This window comes from Coptis chinensis, unplaced genomic scaffold (genome assembly GCF_015680905.1).
Source record: "Coptis chinensis isolate HL-2020 unplaced genomic scaffold, ASM1568090v1 utg1407_pilon_pilon, whole genome shotgun sequence".
In the NCBI taxonomy this organism is placed as follows: Eukaryota; Viridiplantae; Streptophyta; class Magnoliopsida; order Ranunculales; family Ranunculaceae; genus Coptis; species Coptis chinensis.
This window is the reverse complement of record NW_028238103.1, coordinates 18,304-35,000: the sequence shown is the minus strand read 5'-3', so window position 1 is coordinate 35,000 and position 16,697 is coordinate 18,304. Positions and strand designations below refer to the sequence as shown.

Sequence of the window (16,697 nt, the reverse complement as noted above, 5' to 3'; positions counted from 1 at the left end):
TAATTCATAGGATTGCTCGAAATTTTGAATCTATCAGTATTGTGTAGCGTCCGCGTCATGATGTGCGACATGCTGATTCTCTCGCATATTTATCCATGGCAGTTAAGTCAGATGAGCCTCGCCAGATTACCAATGAACTTCAAAAGGAACCAAGTATCGATCTGTCCATTGAGGATTTGCGAGATATGTACACCACTCAGAGTTGTTTTTTCGTCCAGACATTTTCTGATGAATCACGTCATGCCAATTAGATATCTCCTGTGCTGACTCGAAAGCGCAAGCGTGATCTTGATAATCAAGCTGTCGGTGCAGAGAAAACACATGATCCACAACTTATGCTATCAGATGACCCCAATGATCATGTCAATGATATTGTCTCGATCCATATCAACGATGATCATAAAGCTGACAATGCTCAAGAAGTTCCTGATATAGAGCTAAGTTTTCTGCTTACGCCTTGTGACGACGATGATTGGCGTCTTCCTTATATCACATATTTACATGATCACATCTTGCCTCCCGATCATAAAGTGGGTGATCGTGTCAAACACGATGCTTGGAAATATTGTCTCATCTCGACTTCGGACGGTCTTTTGCAACTTTATCGCAGAGGCACAAGTCTTAACCCTATGCTTCGTTGTCTTAGCAAAGCTGAAGGTTTACTCGTCCTCGCGGAAATTCATTCAGGCCTATATGGGAACCACTCCCAAGGGCAAAGTCTCACTCATAGAGCAAGGGTACTGGTGGCCATACATGCAAAATGATGCTAAGTGTTTGTCTGAGAAGTGTGTTCCTTGTCAGAAATATGCTAACATGGGAACTCTTCCAGCAATGGAACTTCATCCAATCTTGAGCCCTTGGCCGTTTGCAAAGTGGGGTCTTGACATTGTCGGTCCTCTTCCGAAAGCTCCTGGCAGTGTTCGTTTTTTACTCGTCGCAACTGATTATTAGACCATGTGGGTTGAAGTTGTGCCCTTGGCCCAGATCCATGCTTCAGATGTTAAAAAGTTCTTATGGCATAACATTGTTTGTCGTTTCGGCATTCCAACATCATTGGCTTCCGACAATGGCAAACAATTTGATGCTGAAGAAATTCGACAATTTTGTTCTGACTTGAAGATTAGTCACAATTTCTCGGCACCATACCATCCTCAAGCTAATGGACAAGCTGAAGCTACTAACAAATCCATTCTTGCAATGCTCAAGTGACGACTTCAACAGGCCAAGGGAAATTGGGTTAAGGAACTTCTTGCGGTTATGTGGGCTTATCGAACCACACCTAAGCATTCAATGGGATTTTCTCCGTTTAATCTTAGCTTGCTTACGGTACGGAAGCGGTCTTGCCTATAGAGTTGATGACTCCAACCACACGAACTTCTACTGTGGAATTCGAGTCGAATGATCAAGCACTTGCTCAAGCCAAAGCCTTGATAGATAAGACGAGAGATGTTGGTCTTCAACAGTTAATTCATTATCAAGCTGATATGAAACAAAAATATGATAAGAAAGTTGAACTTAAAGTGTTTGAGAAAGATGACTGGGTACTCTGTCGAAAGATGAGGTTGATAGATTTTGGTAAATTTGGAGAAAACTGGACAGGTCCATACATCATTGATCGCCCCGCCACCAAAGAATCTTATTTTCTCCGAGATTTAGATGGGAATGTTCTCGATAAGCCGTGGAATGTGCTTCATCTGCCCAAGTTCTATAAGTAGATTTTAGTTGTTGTTTTCCCGTTATCCTAGAAAAAAAATTCAATCTTTAGTTTGTTTCCAATTCAGTTATTTATTTTCCGTTATTATCTATGCATTTTTCAAGACTCGGTAATCAATAAAGAAGTAGTTCTTTCACTTCAGTTCCAATGGTATTATTTTGGTTCTAGCGAACCTTATTATCGCTATGACGAAATCTGACGAAGTTACCACGTTTAGCTTCGTCAATCTAAGTTTGAACGTTTTTACGCTCGCTTAATCTGTTACTATCGTTACGACAAAATCTGACGAAGTTAGCACATTTAATTTCGTCAGTCTAAGTTTGAACGCTTTTACGCTCGCTTAGTTCATTACTATCGCTATGACAAAATCTGACGAAATTACCACGTTTAATTTCATCAGTCTAAATTTAAACGCTTTTACGCTCGCTTAGTTCGTTACTATCGCTACAACAAAATCTGACGAAATTACCACGTTTAATTTTGTCAGTCTAAGTTTGAACGCTTTTACGCTCGCTTAGTTCGTTACTATCGCTATGACAAAATCTGACGAAATTACCACGTTTAATTTTGTCAGTCTAAGTTTGAACGCTTTTACACTCACTTAGTTCGTTACTATCGCTATGACAAAATCTGACGAAATTACCACGTTTAATTTTGTCAGTCTAAGTTTGAACGGTTTTACGCTCGCTTAGTTCATTACTATCGCTACGAAAAAATCTGACGAAGTTACTACGTTTAATTTCGTCAGTCTAAGTTTGAACGTTTTTACGCTCGCTTAGTCCGTTACTCTCGCTATGACAACATCTGACGAAGTTACCCCGTTTCGTTTCGTCAATTTTGAGTTTGAACGTTTTTACGCTCGCTTAGTCTCATTTTCCCAAGTTAAAGTTAGCAGTGGGGACGTTTCATTCTATTTTGTTTCATCTACATAACTCAACAACATTATCAATTTTTCACATGGATGTTAACTGACATCGCAACGATATTCAATTGCCAGCACATACTTTATTTTTATTTTCATCAACAGAATTTTTAGCTCTTTGGTATTATATTCACACAATCACATAATAATTGGTTTAGGAACATCCAATGGTTCCTTTACCAGCTCTTCGCTTATACAACTCGTACAAGTCTTTGTAATTCATCTTTTCACATTCTAGTTCATCTCCTGTTTCTATTAGGTTCTCTGTCAATTGTCTTACGGTCGATTCACAATGTGCCGTTTACACGTGATCTTGGCCGAGCTGCTCGTTTACATCTATCATCTGCTTGTTAATTTTCTCCACTTCTTTTTGCGCATGTTTAAGTTCCTGATCTTTGGTCGCCACGAGTGACTTCAATTCTATCACCTCTGCTTTTAAGCGTTTGTGTTCTTCCATTATCTCATAGGCCTTCCCGAATTCTTCGTACGATCTCCGCTCTGCTTCTTCCGTTCGCTCGATTAAGTCTTTGTTTTTGTCTTCTAACTCTATGTTGGTTCCGCTTAATGCTTTGTTTGCTTCTTCCAATTTTCGGTTGAGTATCTTCAATTTCTTTATTTCTTCTAGGGCATTGACTTCATTCGGAACGAAACTTTTCTTCGCAGCCTTTTCGTGAATTTCTTTCACCCGTACTACCACCGTTTTAACCTGCGGTAGGAAGATATCTAGTTTTTCATCCATTTTTCAGATTTAATCACAAGTTTACAATAACTGATAAAAAATACATACATACCTGGTTCATACTGTCGAAGATCATTGACAATGCTTTGTCATATTCTCCGATATTCTCTGTATTTTGGTCACATTTTTGATATTTTTCGAACCCCTCCATTGGGCACGACACATTGTCTTTATCCCATATTTTTTGGTTTGTCTGCCCCACATTCTCCCACAATATCTCGCTCGTTTCATCGTTCTTTCTTTTTTACCACGATTCTTGATTTTCTTTTGGCTTGGATAGATTCGTTTCGTTGTTTTTTTCTTTTTTTGAGTTTCTGCCAGTGTCCTTGGTACTTGGAGTGGGCGATACCTTCGCTTCGTATTCCAGACTTAAGCATCTCTGGTTCATCTACCAATTTCATTAGATTAGTGTTGGACACGAATTTCATTACCGTCCAAACACAATAATAAAATTCAACGGTCAACTTTATCGTTAATGATTCTCGTGGTTTTCCTCCGTGAGTAGTATTACCCCTGACAGTACTTGCCAGTGGTCGTTGGATTCTTTGCTCCTGCATTTCGCTCTACCGTTTGTTTTCTCTCGCCAACTTTGTGTTATTCACTACACTATCTTTTGCAAGTATCACTGTTTCGTTTTCTTCCCAGCTATTCTCTTCCCCTCGATATACCAAAGCAGAATGATATATTACATCTCCCCTGCCGTTTTACATATCTATGTTTTTCTACGGTACATACCTTTTCTTCTTTGTGTTGAGAACGTCTTATATTTTGTATGGGTTGTTTTATGCATTGTAGTCTCGTCCCTCGGGGCATCATACATCGTCGCGTCGTTTGTCTCTCTTGGTATTCGTTCGCCCTTTTTCTGGTGAAACATTTTCTTTTATACAATTCGCTATTTGTGCTTGGCAAGCTCAGCACTAATTCTCACTTTGTTAATTCCGTTCCTTCATCTTTTTCACTATCGCTATCACTGCCAAATATTGCATTTTTTAGTCTCTTACTCTTGTTCTCCATTTCACTATGTGTCTCCCTGGACCTGTCACCCCAGAGTTTCTGAAATCAACAATAGAGTTAGTGCGAAGTTCATATTGACGCTACTTGAATAGCAAGGCGTTCCCAATCATACGAAAAGAGATAAGATAAACACTATTTTAAATGCAAAACTATACTTATTGAGACATTCCCACAACATATAACACAACTATGTTTTGAGGTTAGTTTAATGCTTCCTCCAATTGGTGATCAAATTAAGGTCAACACGGATGGGGATTCTAGAGGAAACCCAGTCCAACCGGGTTGGGTGGATTCTTTAGAAATGTTCATGGTGATTTTGTCTTACTCTTGAGCAAGGGTATCGAATTGCGCATAACTATACAGCCGAGTGCATGGCTATATTGGAGAGTGTGGAGCTTGCCCTTTCAAAAGGATAGAGCAATCTCTGGGTGGAATTAGATTCGGCAGTAGCTGTCACTGCTTTTACAGTAGCAGTAGCTTGTCGTTAGAATTGATCTCTGATTTCTCGCTCTTGCGAGAACTGTAGCCCTTGACTCCTTTGCGTTGTAAACAACTCAATGCATCCCTTCCAAATGAACTGTCAACCTTTCAACGTGTGGTAACTGTTTGTGCAAAGGGAACTCGAGAAGACGCCATGCAGCCTCGGGTGGCCCGACATACCGTGCATCAATGTAATTGTTTGATCTCATCATCGCGGTACCAACAAGAACCATTGTTGCCCTATCATGGCCTTTGTAAATGTATTTGTGAATGTATTTAATCGCATCGAACCGATGCATAGACTTCAACATTTATATGGCGGTTGAACATCTCGATAAGTGGGGGGGTTGTAGGGGCGACATCTCGGTTATCAACTTTGCGATCCGCGCCTCGTATTCGCTTCGGTATTAAGTCGTCGGTAAACCGGATATCCAACTTGATCCATTGTAGCTTCATCTGTTTTGTACATCGACCATTCTCCATGTAGAGGGCCTTTAGGTTTTTAGGTCTACACGGGCCGTGCACCATACACCTCTTCACTGTCTCGAAAAGAGTAGGTTCCGAGATAGGGTTTAGGAACTCTGCGGAAACAATCTTATCGACTTGATTGGCGTTACGGATCTTATCGGGTTGCTTGAGGAAGATGAGTGCGTGCATGTGTGGCAGTCCTCGTTTTTGGAACTCGATAGTGTAGACGAATGCAGCTTGTTTGCCAAACACGCCGTTTTTTTTTTATCTCTTCCATTATTGCTTTCCTTTTCAATTCGAATACACGGGCAACCACCTCAGGTCTGTCAGACGCAGTTTGGTGGGGCACGAGAGCTTTTATGATTTCTATCCAATTCGGGTTTGATGTTGCTGTTAGGAGTACATCAGGGTGTTTGTTGTATCGTGTGCGTAATGACCATTAAGTCTTGGTAGATCTCGTACATATGTCTCGGGCTACCGGTGTGAGACGATAGGAGAATGTAACGCTGGCCAACTTGATCAAGAGGCAGTCCATCTGCTGCAATGTCCGTCAAACCGTTGTACACTTCTTCACGAATGTTGTCTTGATTTAGGCGAATATAGCGCAGACGATTCTGCTCAGTTGCGGCCCAAGCATCAACTATCCATTGTTGGTAGAGGGAGCTTCCCCTGAGTATGGAAGAGTATTCAGTTGGACGATCAAATAAACGGTATGAATAATACTGTGCTTGCGTTAGTCGGGCATCACTTGGGCAATTGTTCTTTACATCCCACTGTCGCAAATCCGGTGCCCAACCAAGGTTTCCTCTAGGGAAAAGGAGTACATAATGAAGAGGTGTATAAGCAGGATGACATTCACTTATCCTCTCTGGTCCACCTTCTTTGTAGTGAATAACGATGTCTCGTAACATATCATACTTTGTCTCATCACCGGGTAATACCACAGTGATTCAGAAGTGGTTGGAAGATTATATCGGCAGCGATCCGTTCCTGGAGTGTATTGTAAGAAGGCTATTATATTGTTGTCCGCCAATGCACTTGAACTTAAGACCTCATTTGTATTTTTGAAAAACTTTGACCATGCGTTTGCCTGTACCAAAACACCTTGGACAATACTTAGCACCTCCCTGAGTAAATGTTTGTTGCGCTGTTGTTGATAATCCAAAGCCGTGCCTGCATCATAAATGTATAACTGGGTGTATTTTGGGTCGACATGTTCATTAGGTAAAAGTGATCCAATCTTATGGCACAGCTCTCCATGTATAGTGAACAACTTTGGTCCACGTCCTTTCAAGATTCGATCGTTTACTTTAACGCCAAGGCTGGTGAATGCATTGCAAGCATTATATCTCCGAATGTTCTTTCGAAAATCCCGTGCAAGCCAATTGTTACCTTCAAAGAGTGATTCAAGCGAAGGAGGTAGTGGATCAAGTGAAGGCAGTTTTATTTTTCCTTAGAGACAGCATGATCCGAATAAAGGTTTTTTTTAGTTGAACTGGAGAGTTCCTCGGTGCTCCAATGTAAAGCGAAGCAAGACTGACATTGAACATCTAGTTCCCCAAGGTAATGACGCTCGACCAGGATAAAAGGTATTGTTTCGGTTGGATTTTCAAGTTCGTCAATGTCATAGTATTCTTCGTCGGAATATTCGGATGGTTTCTCAGAAATTTCCTCGAGGCTAGCTAATAGCGCCCTGAGCAGGAATATCTAACTCAATACTGCTTGGAGGCGTATTGTTTGTGGAGCTAATTTTAGTGGGGAAAAAACAGTTAGTATTCAATTAGTTTCATAATTTATAATTGTTTAGTATGGAAATATTTAAGTTTGGACATAGTACTTACATGTTGCTCCCCAAGGAAGATGACCCAAGATGAAAACCGAGGTTTGAAGTTACGTGTTGGTAGTGGAAAGTGCTCATCTTTGAAGTTGCGCCAAAAAAGAACATCCAAAGATATGACGCCCAAAGAAGTTGTGAGTTGATGTACGATTGGGGTGAAAAGAGTGTCGAGAATGATAATATTCTTTCCTTTATCCGCTTTCGTTGGGTGGTTGTAGTGAAACTTCGTTGCATCGAATGAATGTAATTCTTGTTTCCAATTGTGAGGTCGTGAGTTAGGGAAGCGGGATATATGTGATCCCTTTGGGTGGCTGAAACTCGTAGGGCTTCCTCCCGCTGTCTATGTGCACATTGAGCTATTGAACGTCGAGAGGGTCCTAATTGAAGGAGCGAACGCATGTTCATGGTGAAAATAAACTTGGATCGACAGGTTGTCCGACAGGGTCCTAAATCGCTTGATCGATAGTTGTCCGGCTATTTGGTTCATCATGGATCAGAGCCATGAGATAACTGGTGTTATGTTGATGAGTCTCCCATAGTTACATCAGAATCCATTGTGTGGGATAGTGCACGCTCTTGGTGTAGTGTAGCAGTGCCATAAATAGCTATCCGTAGGGCCTTAGACATATTGATTCAAGTTAAAAGTATGAGTATAGATGAGAAAAACCAATAACGTGGGAATAAGTAAGAAAGTCAGTACATGAAAAAAATCGTTTTTAAGGACATCTAACCTCAATTTGGGCTGCTCGTTGGTTCTGAATGAACTCTTGTACTGTTTCATTGTGTATGTATGATGATGGTTGGGTCAGTTGGGTGTCCATGGTTTATATAAAATAGTCTGATAAGAATGGGGTAATAGGTAATGTGATTATAAAATATTACAAGACATCCAAAGTCCAAACTTAAGTTGTTTACAAAATTGAACTTTTGACCTATTTTTTTACGGGTTGGATTTGCAAATTTGATTTTTATAGACGGGAGAGAGTACTTGAGAACAAAAACATATCTAACAATTCACAATAATTCATTTGATTATAAAAGCTATAAAAAATATAATTTTATCTATCTAATAAAAAGGACAGTGTGGGCCTCCCAAAAGTAATCCTAACCTTTGGATCTAATTTATGATATGGTATATCTAAAAACTTATGGAGTGTGGGCAGGATAATAAGGGGCAGCAAGAGTAGTAGATCATTATTGAATCAACAAATAAAAATATTGACTGTTTAATTAGGACCGAGGTGCCCATCTCGCTGCATAGCCTAAGAGACTTCGTACATCACAGTAAATGCCCCCTTTCGGGTGGGCCCGGCAAATACAGGGTCGAATCACTACGCGCATAATAGGCCCACGCCCCTAACAATCCATCAAATTTGATGCCCCACTAAGGTTACAAGCAGGCGCTACCCAGCTCGGCGAAACATACTGTGACAAATTGACTTATTTAGTGTCAGAAACACATTCAAGCACCCGATGTGGGACTAAGGTTTCAAGTTGCGGAAATCAGGATTTGGAAAATAGATTGAAGTTGTTACAGCATTTACATTCAGAAAACAATCTGAGTAGAAGATTCAAATCGATTGGATTAGAAGAAGAAATTAAGAAGTGGGATTACTTAATCCCAGCAAATGCTACCTTATACATAGTGGGGGATATTGACAACATTACCAAAACAGTTTATCAAATCGAAGTATGGATTACTTATGTTGAATTTACCCATTTTCTTTTGTTCAACTAGTTTAAACTAGATATCTGCTTGTGATTATGGTTATGTTTGTATGTTGCAGTGATCTTTATAGGATATTACTGAAAATTTATAGGATATCACTGAAAATCTAAGTTGTATCATGCAGGCTGTGTCCGGACTCCGGACGAACAGGCATAGAAAGTGGGAAAGCCCCAGTACCCACTCCCAGTGCATTTGGTGCCATGACGAACTTTCTTGTTCCAAAACTGCCATTGGGTTTATCTGGAAATTTACCAAATGAAAGGGATTTGGTGAGGCTTATAATCCCCCACAGATCTTCCAGCATGAGTTGCTTCAAAAAATTTCCATCAATATGTTCTGCAAGGTATGAAGAGAATCAGTTTCTGTGTACTACTTTTTCTTTTTTGAGATAGTATATCCTGCATGCAGCTACACACATCAGTTGGGGTACATGTTTGATGTCTCTCCAAGTACTTTGAACCTATTTGATGTGTACGTGTTGCCAAACTATTCCATTGAAGGTTTATATGTCTAAGCTAATATGTTTGCGGTCTTGAAACCAAGGTATTAGTATCAAAGATGCCTAATTTACTACATCAATATTTGAAATTAATTTAGGGAAAGTAATGGGTATGGTAGTGTTGGAAGAGTTTACTGATTTCTGAAATGATCCGGATGCCTCCTTGAGGCATATGCCGAGGTGAGGCAGACTTAACGCTATGTTCAGCGCGGATAAGAAAATTGCGTAATAGTCCGAGTAGACAATGGATTTACATAATTTTCGACTGGTTATCAGTATTGAGTTTAGAGAATGAGAAACCTAACTTCAATGTTGTACTGATGTTATGAAAGAGAAATCACTGATTTTCTTTTCTTTGGTTTTATTAAATATGTTAGAAAACTGTAAATTTATCTAATACTGCTAGTAAGCTGTTTTTGCAATGAGTAGTTCCTTAATTATTCTGGAAAGGTTAATTATGTGCATTCTCTTGATACGAGAAGTTAGGACACAGCTTAGCCTGGGCACAGGGTTCAAATTGTTAGTGGGGAATCACTTGACCTCCTTACACTTCATTGGCTTGATTGTTATTGTTTTATTCCTCAAATAAAAAAAAGAAAAAGAAAATCCTTGATGAGTGTTGATAGCCTTGCGTGAATTTAAACTTATCACTTACCAACTTTCACTTACCGGAACATGTGGAAGACTGGAAGTGATTTAGAATCTGTTATTTGCCTTATTTGTTGAGAATATTCTGCAGGTTCCGTGAATAAGGTCCAATCATATGGAGACTTAGCACTGTTTTGATGAAGAGAATATTCCTTTCAGCTTTGCATTTCCGGATTAACACAAGATATAAGGTGCATTCTTGTATGATGTGTCATACATGATTTTCTGTTTTTGTGCTTGGTTGCCCATTGATGTTATTGCTCCGTGCACAATGCAATCCGTAACAGTTTCGCTAGTCTTTGTTATTATTCAGACATCTCTAGTTACTTTCTTTTGATTGTTCAAAGTCTTCATCCTTAATTATTGGTTCCTGTCCAACATGAGTACTTATTTATACACGGTCCGTGTGGAGTGCAAACGCCACACACGCACAAACTGGGTGCCAATGGGGATGCTATGGATGTAACTGTTGAGGGCTTATATCTGCTGAAAATGGATTTCTCATTAAAACGTTTTCTTAAGGAAATAAACAAGACTCTGTTTTGAGTTAACCTGGGCCACAGACTCTGTTCTTAAAGTATGATCGTTACTCTGATGTACATGGTCGTCTTTTTTTGTTAATAGACTTTAATAGTGTTGCATCATCATTGGAACTTCAGAGTTTAATACATACAAGTGAAACGTAACAAAATTCATAACCGCATGCTTTTCTTCTAGGGTCTGATTGCTATCCTAGTATCCTAAATGAAGGAGACTGAATATTTAGTGTTTTCTTAAGAAGTATTTTCTGGACACTTTCCTACTCAATGATAAAAGGGTTAGTTGGGAAGGTCTAAGAGGTGCTGTACTATTTGTGTTTAATTCGGTATAGGAAGAAACTGAAATATCTTATGTTTAACGTGTACTGATTGATATCTCAAACAGAGCTCAAATCCACCTTTTATGGCTATTGAGTTGGATCATAGTGATTCTGGAAGAGAAGGGTGTACTGTTACTACTCTTACGGTAACTGCCGAACCTAAGAAATCAGGATTTGAAATATTTCCGGACATGTTCCACAAAATAAATTGAAGATTAAAGATTGCTCTCTGCTTTGCTGCTCATGACTCGGAATTTGAGCGTGGGTTCTCCTCCTCGAGCATCTTCACCACTGTGCTCATTGAAGGCCTACGCTGGGGCATGTAATGGACACATCTTAATGCAACCGAAGACAATGTCTCTGCTTTTACTCTGTCCTTCTCCTCAATGCCAATGCCCTCCCTAAGTTTGTCAAATCGTACATTCGCTGCAAGGCATGAGCAAAGGTTGCAAGGCTGACAACAACTATAACAGGCGCAAGATGGTTAAGAAGTGGTTAGAGAATTGGTTTTGATAGTAATCAATACGTTGAAGGATTATTCAAGAAGTGGGTTTTAAGAGGTAAATCTAATTCCGCATTATTTTCTATTTCATGCTTCCTTAAAGTTGATTTATTTGCTTCAGCGACTTAGATTTGTTAATTGTTTTGAGTATATTATTTGTCAGTCAATTTTTTTAGACAAATATATTTTATTTGTAAGGTCAAGGGATTTAAAGATTATCAAAAAAAATTGTCAGTTAATTATACATTGTACTAGCAACAAGTACATGGTTTCTATGGTAGTGTCTTATACGGGGTTATTTAAAGATTAATATATCGGATTATTAAGAGACTACTGGACCCACCGTTTCCATAATTGACTATAGCAATCACCTTTAAAGCATCAGATAGTTTTGTTCAAGGGGTTTCTATTTGGTGCTTTTAATTCTAAGCATTTCAAATGTACCTTTTACAGGAATCTGTGAGTGAGTTATCGCTGGCATTACCTAAAGGACATGTTTATCGATTGGGTTGATGTTCGTAGGTCCCTCTATATTAGTAATGGTCATCACCTTAAAGAATGTGAGCATCTGCTAGCAGGTAAGATTATTGTTTATGGAGCTAGCCTAGCTTACGGTATTGGTTTAGAACTTTAGATCAACATGTTGAAATTCTAATGAGTAGAGAAGATGAACTTATAGGTTCCTTGAAAAATGGTCCAACGAGTTTTCTGTTGTATTATTCTATTATTCTAATGTAATTTAAGTTATTATAAGCATTATCGCTTCATTATCTAAAGTTTATGCCAAGGGTTTGAAGGAGGTGAGGACGATGTGATACTTATCTCTACCTTGAGATCTAATGGAAATGGTTCCGTAGGTCTGTTTTGGAAATTTTATACCTAATTTCATCATTTTTTTTTATGGATTGACTGACTTCTTCTTCTTTTTCTTATTAGTTCGATTAGTTGAATATTTAGAGCAAATGTTCAGGATTAGGTTTCGATTGAGATTTAGGTGTTTATGTGTTGAAAATGGAGATGAATTACTCGTTTTTATTCAAAATCTGAACAAATTTTCATCTTAGATAAAGCCAATGTGATAGAGGCTGATCCATTATTATTATGGGGACTGCTTTCCAGAATTACTTTATGGAATCAGTGAGTATATATAGAAATTGATCCATTATTATTGTAGGACACATTCATGCGCTTATTCTATTCCAGCTACTTATAAAAAAAATCTATTTTCCCAATAAACAAACAAAAGATATATCTTATGGTGGTGCAGCTTTCATATAGTTCCAATTGAGGAACGATTGCATTGGCCCTCTTTCTGGTTAAAGTTGGGAGTTTATTGGTTTTGGATATCTATTTTTCTATTCTACTTTTTTATTTTATTCAACGTTATGATTTTCCTTTCTAGATGTTGATTTAGTGAGGAGTCTCAGACTTTGTTCACCATTTTTCTGATAAATTGACTATTTTGGGGGTTGTTCATATAATCCTACCTAGATGTGCGATTCACGTTTTTTGCCCCCAAATTTGACATCTAACAATCCTCATTACTGCATGCAATTAACTAACTTTTTAATATGTTGAAACAGGTTTTGGCGCGCATCGTGTTGCAGTTCAAACTATCAATACGGAATTTGAAGGTTGAATGAAACCAAGACCTGGTAGCTGTGTACAAAATATTTGCTTCCTTGAGAATAACAATGCGGTAGCAGGAATACTATTCAAGACGTCAACAATGATGATATTCATGCAGTTCCGTATTAGTTGAGGAGCAAGGTAGCCCCAAACTTGCTGATTGGGGACAAAGGGTGGTTGCAAGTTTCAGAGTGAAGACGATAAGAAGGAGATAAGTAAACTAAGTCACCTTTTGTTAGCATGCAATAGGCGTATTGACGTATTCTATGAAATCACGGCATATGCAACTGTAGGGGAACAATCCATAGTAGGAATTAGGAAACATGCCCTGTATGCAATTGCAAGAAGTCGCGCAAGAAAGTTAAAAATCATGCTGAAAAATGGACACAAACATGAGAGTAAGGTGATTTTGTCTGTTGTGGTCTATGCAAATGGACCCAGGTAACACATCCCTTATGCTTTATGGCCAGTCCGCTCGATATGCTAATCTGTTGATCCTGCATGTTACAAGTGAGTAAAAAATGCCACATCAGACCCGAGATTGGATGGATTTTTGACGAATACAACTCTGTCGTGAGTATGGATTGTAATGAACATTAAATTCAGGAAGGAATTAGCTTATTAACTAAAGAGGGGAGTTTTATAGCAGAGCCCTGTTTGACTGCTGCAATCTTGTAAGATGTTTAAGTTGTGTGCGTGTGGTCAACTTGCCATTTTTTATTTTATTTTGGCCCTTCAAGTTATTAATTAGCATGTATCATAGTATGCTATCTCACCCTCACACTTGAAAATTTAAATTGTGTTTTATATTACTGTTATCAATAAATATGCTCACACTATATTTCATCCGTATGTCGTGGTCTAAGATAACTATTTTCTTGCATATATTAGAAGGGAATTTCAAGTCCATTAATCCTATTCTTATTGAAATAGACGCCAGCACGCATACTTTAGCCCATGCAACTGAGAGTTGAGAGTTAATACCAAAGGAAGACAAATGTCGGAGTGCATAACACATTTTGATATTATTCTACATTAAACTTTTCTATAGTTCACATCAGCTAAATGTGTGTTAATTGTTGTCAGACTATCTTTGACTTATTGTTCTTGCTTCTACTGTATTTGCTTAACTAGGTCCTTCATAAAATCGGCGCCGAACGAGCTTGTGCTACTGCAATAACGTAAATACTCCTGGTGCAAATTATAGAACTGTTTGGGCTTTGAGCAAGTATTTCCCAAATGTGAAGACATTTGTTCGTGCCCACCATGTTGATCATGGTGTCAATTTGGAGAAGGTGGGTGCAACAATGGTATTTATCCTGGCCTCTGCAATCAAAAATAGGGATTTACAGAGTTCTATGAACTCCAAACATGTTCTTTCTTTATGCATGTTGATCTTATACTTAGTAAACCTAGTGGCTTGACTAAGCCAAACTAAACTAATCATTTCTGGTCTAACATAAATTTCAGGTTGTTCCAGAGACCTTGGAACCGAGTACAGTTAGCAGCAGCTGTTCTTGCACAGGTAAACAGCTACGATACATTATAAAATGTTTTTTCCAAGTTCTGAATGAGAAAATAACTCTAAATTGCATGTGGTTGGGTTGTTTTCAAATCGTTATAACTAGCGATGTTGTAGTCATTTTGTTATTGTTTTTGATGATGATGTTGTTCTTAGTAGTAGTACTAGGACAAGAAAATAAAATTTGCTGTATGGTTATGGTAAGAGATTCTACTTGCTTTGGAAAGGGGGGAGTGAAAGGAGACTATAATGGTTACAAACTTTCAGTTTCTTTCGTACTTTTACAAGAAATGAAAGGTGGTGACATCTTAGTTGTATGACTGTTTTACTATTGTAAACGGTTCTTTGGAAAATGTGGTCAAGAGTATTATATCGGTGTTGGGAGGACCAGAAAATATCGGCTATCTGTGGCCAATACGTTGATATTTCAGGTAGTGCCTGTAGGGTATCCATACCTCCGTACTAACAAGCATCTTCCTTCAACTTATGCTTCACTTTCAGGCTAAGTTGCCTACATCGGAAATTGCAGCAACGATCAACGAGTTCAGAACCCGCCACCTCTCTGAGCTAACTGAGGTATACAACTAGCAAAGCCATGCACTTGTATTTGCTATTAGTCAAGTGAACCTTTTTTTTTTTTTTTTTTTTTTTTTTTCATGTTTTCCTGATTGTAAGGTAGAGGGAAACTAGAATTGACCATGTCTCTGTATCAGAAGGCTTATCGTTACTGTTCATCTCTGCAGTTATGTGAAGCAAGTGGGAGCTCTCTTGGTTATGGATTTTCAAGGATCATGTCTAAGCCCAAGACTGCAGGCTCAGATTCTTTAGATGAGAATCAAGTTACTGAAGGGACACTGGCAATATGAATAGTCACCCAATACAGATTAAGCAGAGCAACAGAGAACGTGGCGACTTTGTATAGTTGGTTATTTGTTTCAATTCTTGTAACTATACAGAAATATATAGGAGGAAAAAGAAAAGAATACGTACAAAAGAACAAAATTAAAATTAAAATTCTTCTACTTCCCTGAGAAATGTGCTGCAATTCTGCATCTTCTTCTTTTCTCTCTGTTTTTTTTCATTTTGTTCTTAAAAAGAACATGTTATACTAGGTTGGTTTCAGTTAAACCTTTTATAGATGAAAAGTGTAGTTCAGACATCAGAAACGCCAACTGTACAAAAAACGTCTCTCTTATTGATCTGTTTTTCTTTCAGTTTATTTTTTTTAGATCTGAACATCTTATAAAGTTTTAGATAATCCTATAAAAAGTTTTAGATTCTTGTGGGTGCATGCTTCTTTGAGTTTCTTATAGTTCATCTGCTCTGCATGACTGCATCTACTACATAATTGAAGATTTTGCTTATTTGTTTGTACTCTGTAGTTTCCAATCCCTAGCTTTTTTAGCTTGTGAAGTATATATTAACTTGGTGGAGCTTGGTAAGCTATAGGTGCTGGTGGCTCTTCAGGCGGCATTAACAGTAATTGGTAACTTCACTATGTGCATTGCTGCATTTCGCATATACAAATCTTCTCAGGGAGGCTTAGAAAACCTATAAAATAATTTCTGTAAGGTTCCATCTGTTCCTTCACCAATGTCAAATAGTAGCGCATTCTGAATCCGTTTGCAAGCTACACCTTACTCGTCTAATTCTCTAGCTTCTTTCTTAAGCAGAGTTGATGGCTAAGGGTTCATCTGACAACAATGTTACCTGGCGATATGGAGGTTGAGGCTCGAGTTCTCAGCTATCAGTATCTAGAACCCATCAAATGCTCTTTTTCCCAGTCTTCGTAAATGATGTACTGTATGTATATGGTACCTTGTAACCTTAATTCCCTCATAGCCTGGCGAAAGAACTATCCAAGCTAACAGTTAAAAGAGAATGTCGCAACCATTGTGTGAAGGTGCTCTCCTGCCGCTACAACATCTTCGTGAGTAGCTTGGCTAAAGATTATCCAACCTAGCAGTGCAAAGAGAAAGTAGGCAGGCATTGAGTGTGTGAAGGTGCTCTCCTGCTTGCTACTTTGAGCCTTGCTACGTTTATTGCACTTCTGTTGGTTGCTATCACCTTTTGTCGGTCAGCACTAGGTTTGAACAGAATCTGTGGGTATACAGGAATTCAGAAGTGTAATTATT

The 16,697-nt window shown here is 38.6% G+C and overlaps 1 protein-coding gene across 2 annotated transcripts; it reads left to right on the top strand.

Annotated features, from left to right (window-relative positions):
* Positions 1 to 8,535: 8,535 nt before the first annotated feature.
* LOC147473997 (K(+) efflux antiporter 2, chloroplastic-like) lies at positions 8,536 to 15,597 on the top strand. Of its 2 annotated transcripts, XM_086586784.1 has the most exons (9): positions 8,536 to 8,864; positions 9,028 to 9,246; positions 10,142 to 10,241; positions 10,975 to 11,469; positions 11,865 to 11,989; positions 12,995 to 14,335; positions 14,511 to 14,565; positions 15,064 to 15,138; positions 15,306 to 15,597. In XM_086586784.1, exons 6-9 carry the CDS (start codon positions 14,307 to 14,309, stop codon positions 15,426 to 15,428), a joined length of 282 nt encoding a protein of 93 aa, XP_086442910.1. In that variant the 5' UTR covers positions 8,536 to 8,864; positions 9,028 to 9,246; positions 10,142 to 10,241; positions 10,975 to 11,469; positions 11,865 to 11,989; positions 12,995 to 14,306; the 3' UTR covers positions 15,429 to 15,597. The 2 variants fall into 2 exon arrangements, with proteins under 2 accessions (XP_086442910.1, XP_086442911.1); XM_086586785.1 differs by lacking the exon at positions 11,865 to 11,989.
* Positions 15,598 to 16,697: the final 1,100 nt, after the last annotated feature.

Bases quoted from the DNA above. Each gene is read 5' to 3' on its own strand.
- LOC147473997 (XM_086586785.1), top strand. From the start codon at position 14,307: ATGTTGATCATGGTGTCAATTTGGAGAAG. The intron at 14,566-15,063 runs GTAAACAGCTAC...CTTCACTTTCAG, and splicing joins CAGCAGCTGTTCTTGCACAG to GCTAAGTTGCCTACATCGGA. The intron at 15,139-15,305 runs GTATACAACTAG...TCATCTCTGCAG, and splicing joins ACCTCTCTGAGCTAACTGAG to TTATGTGAAGCAAGTGGGAG.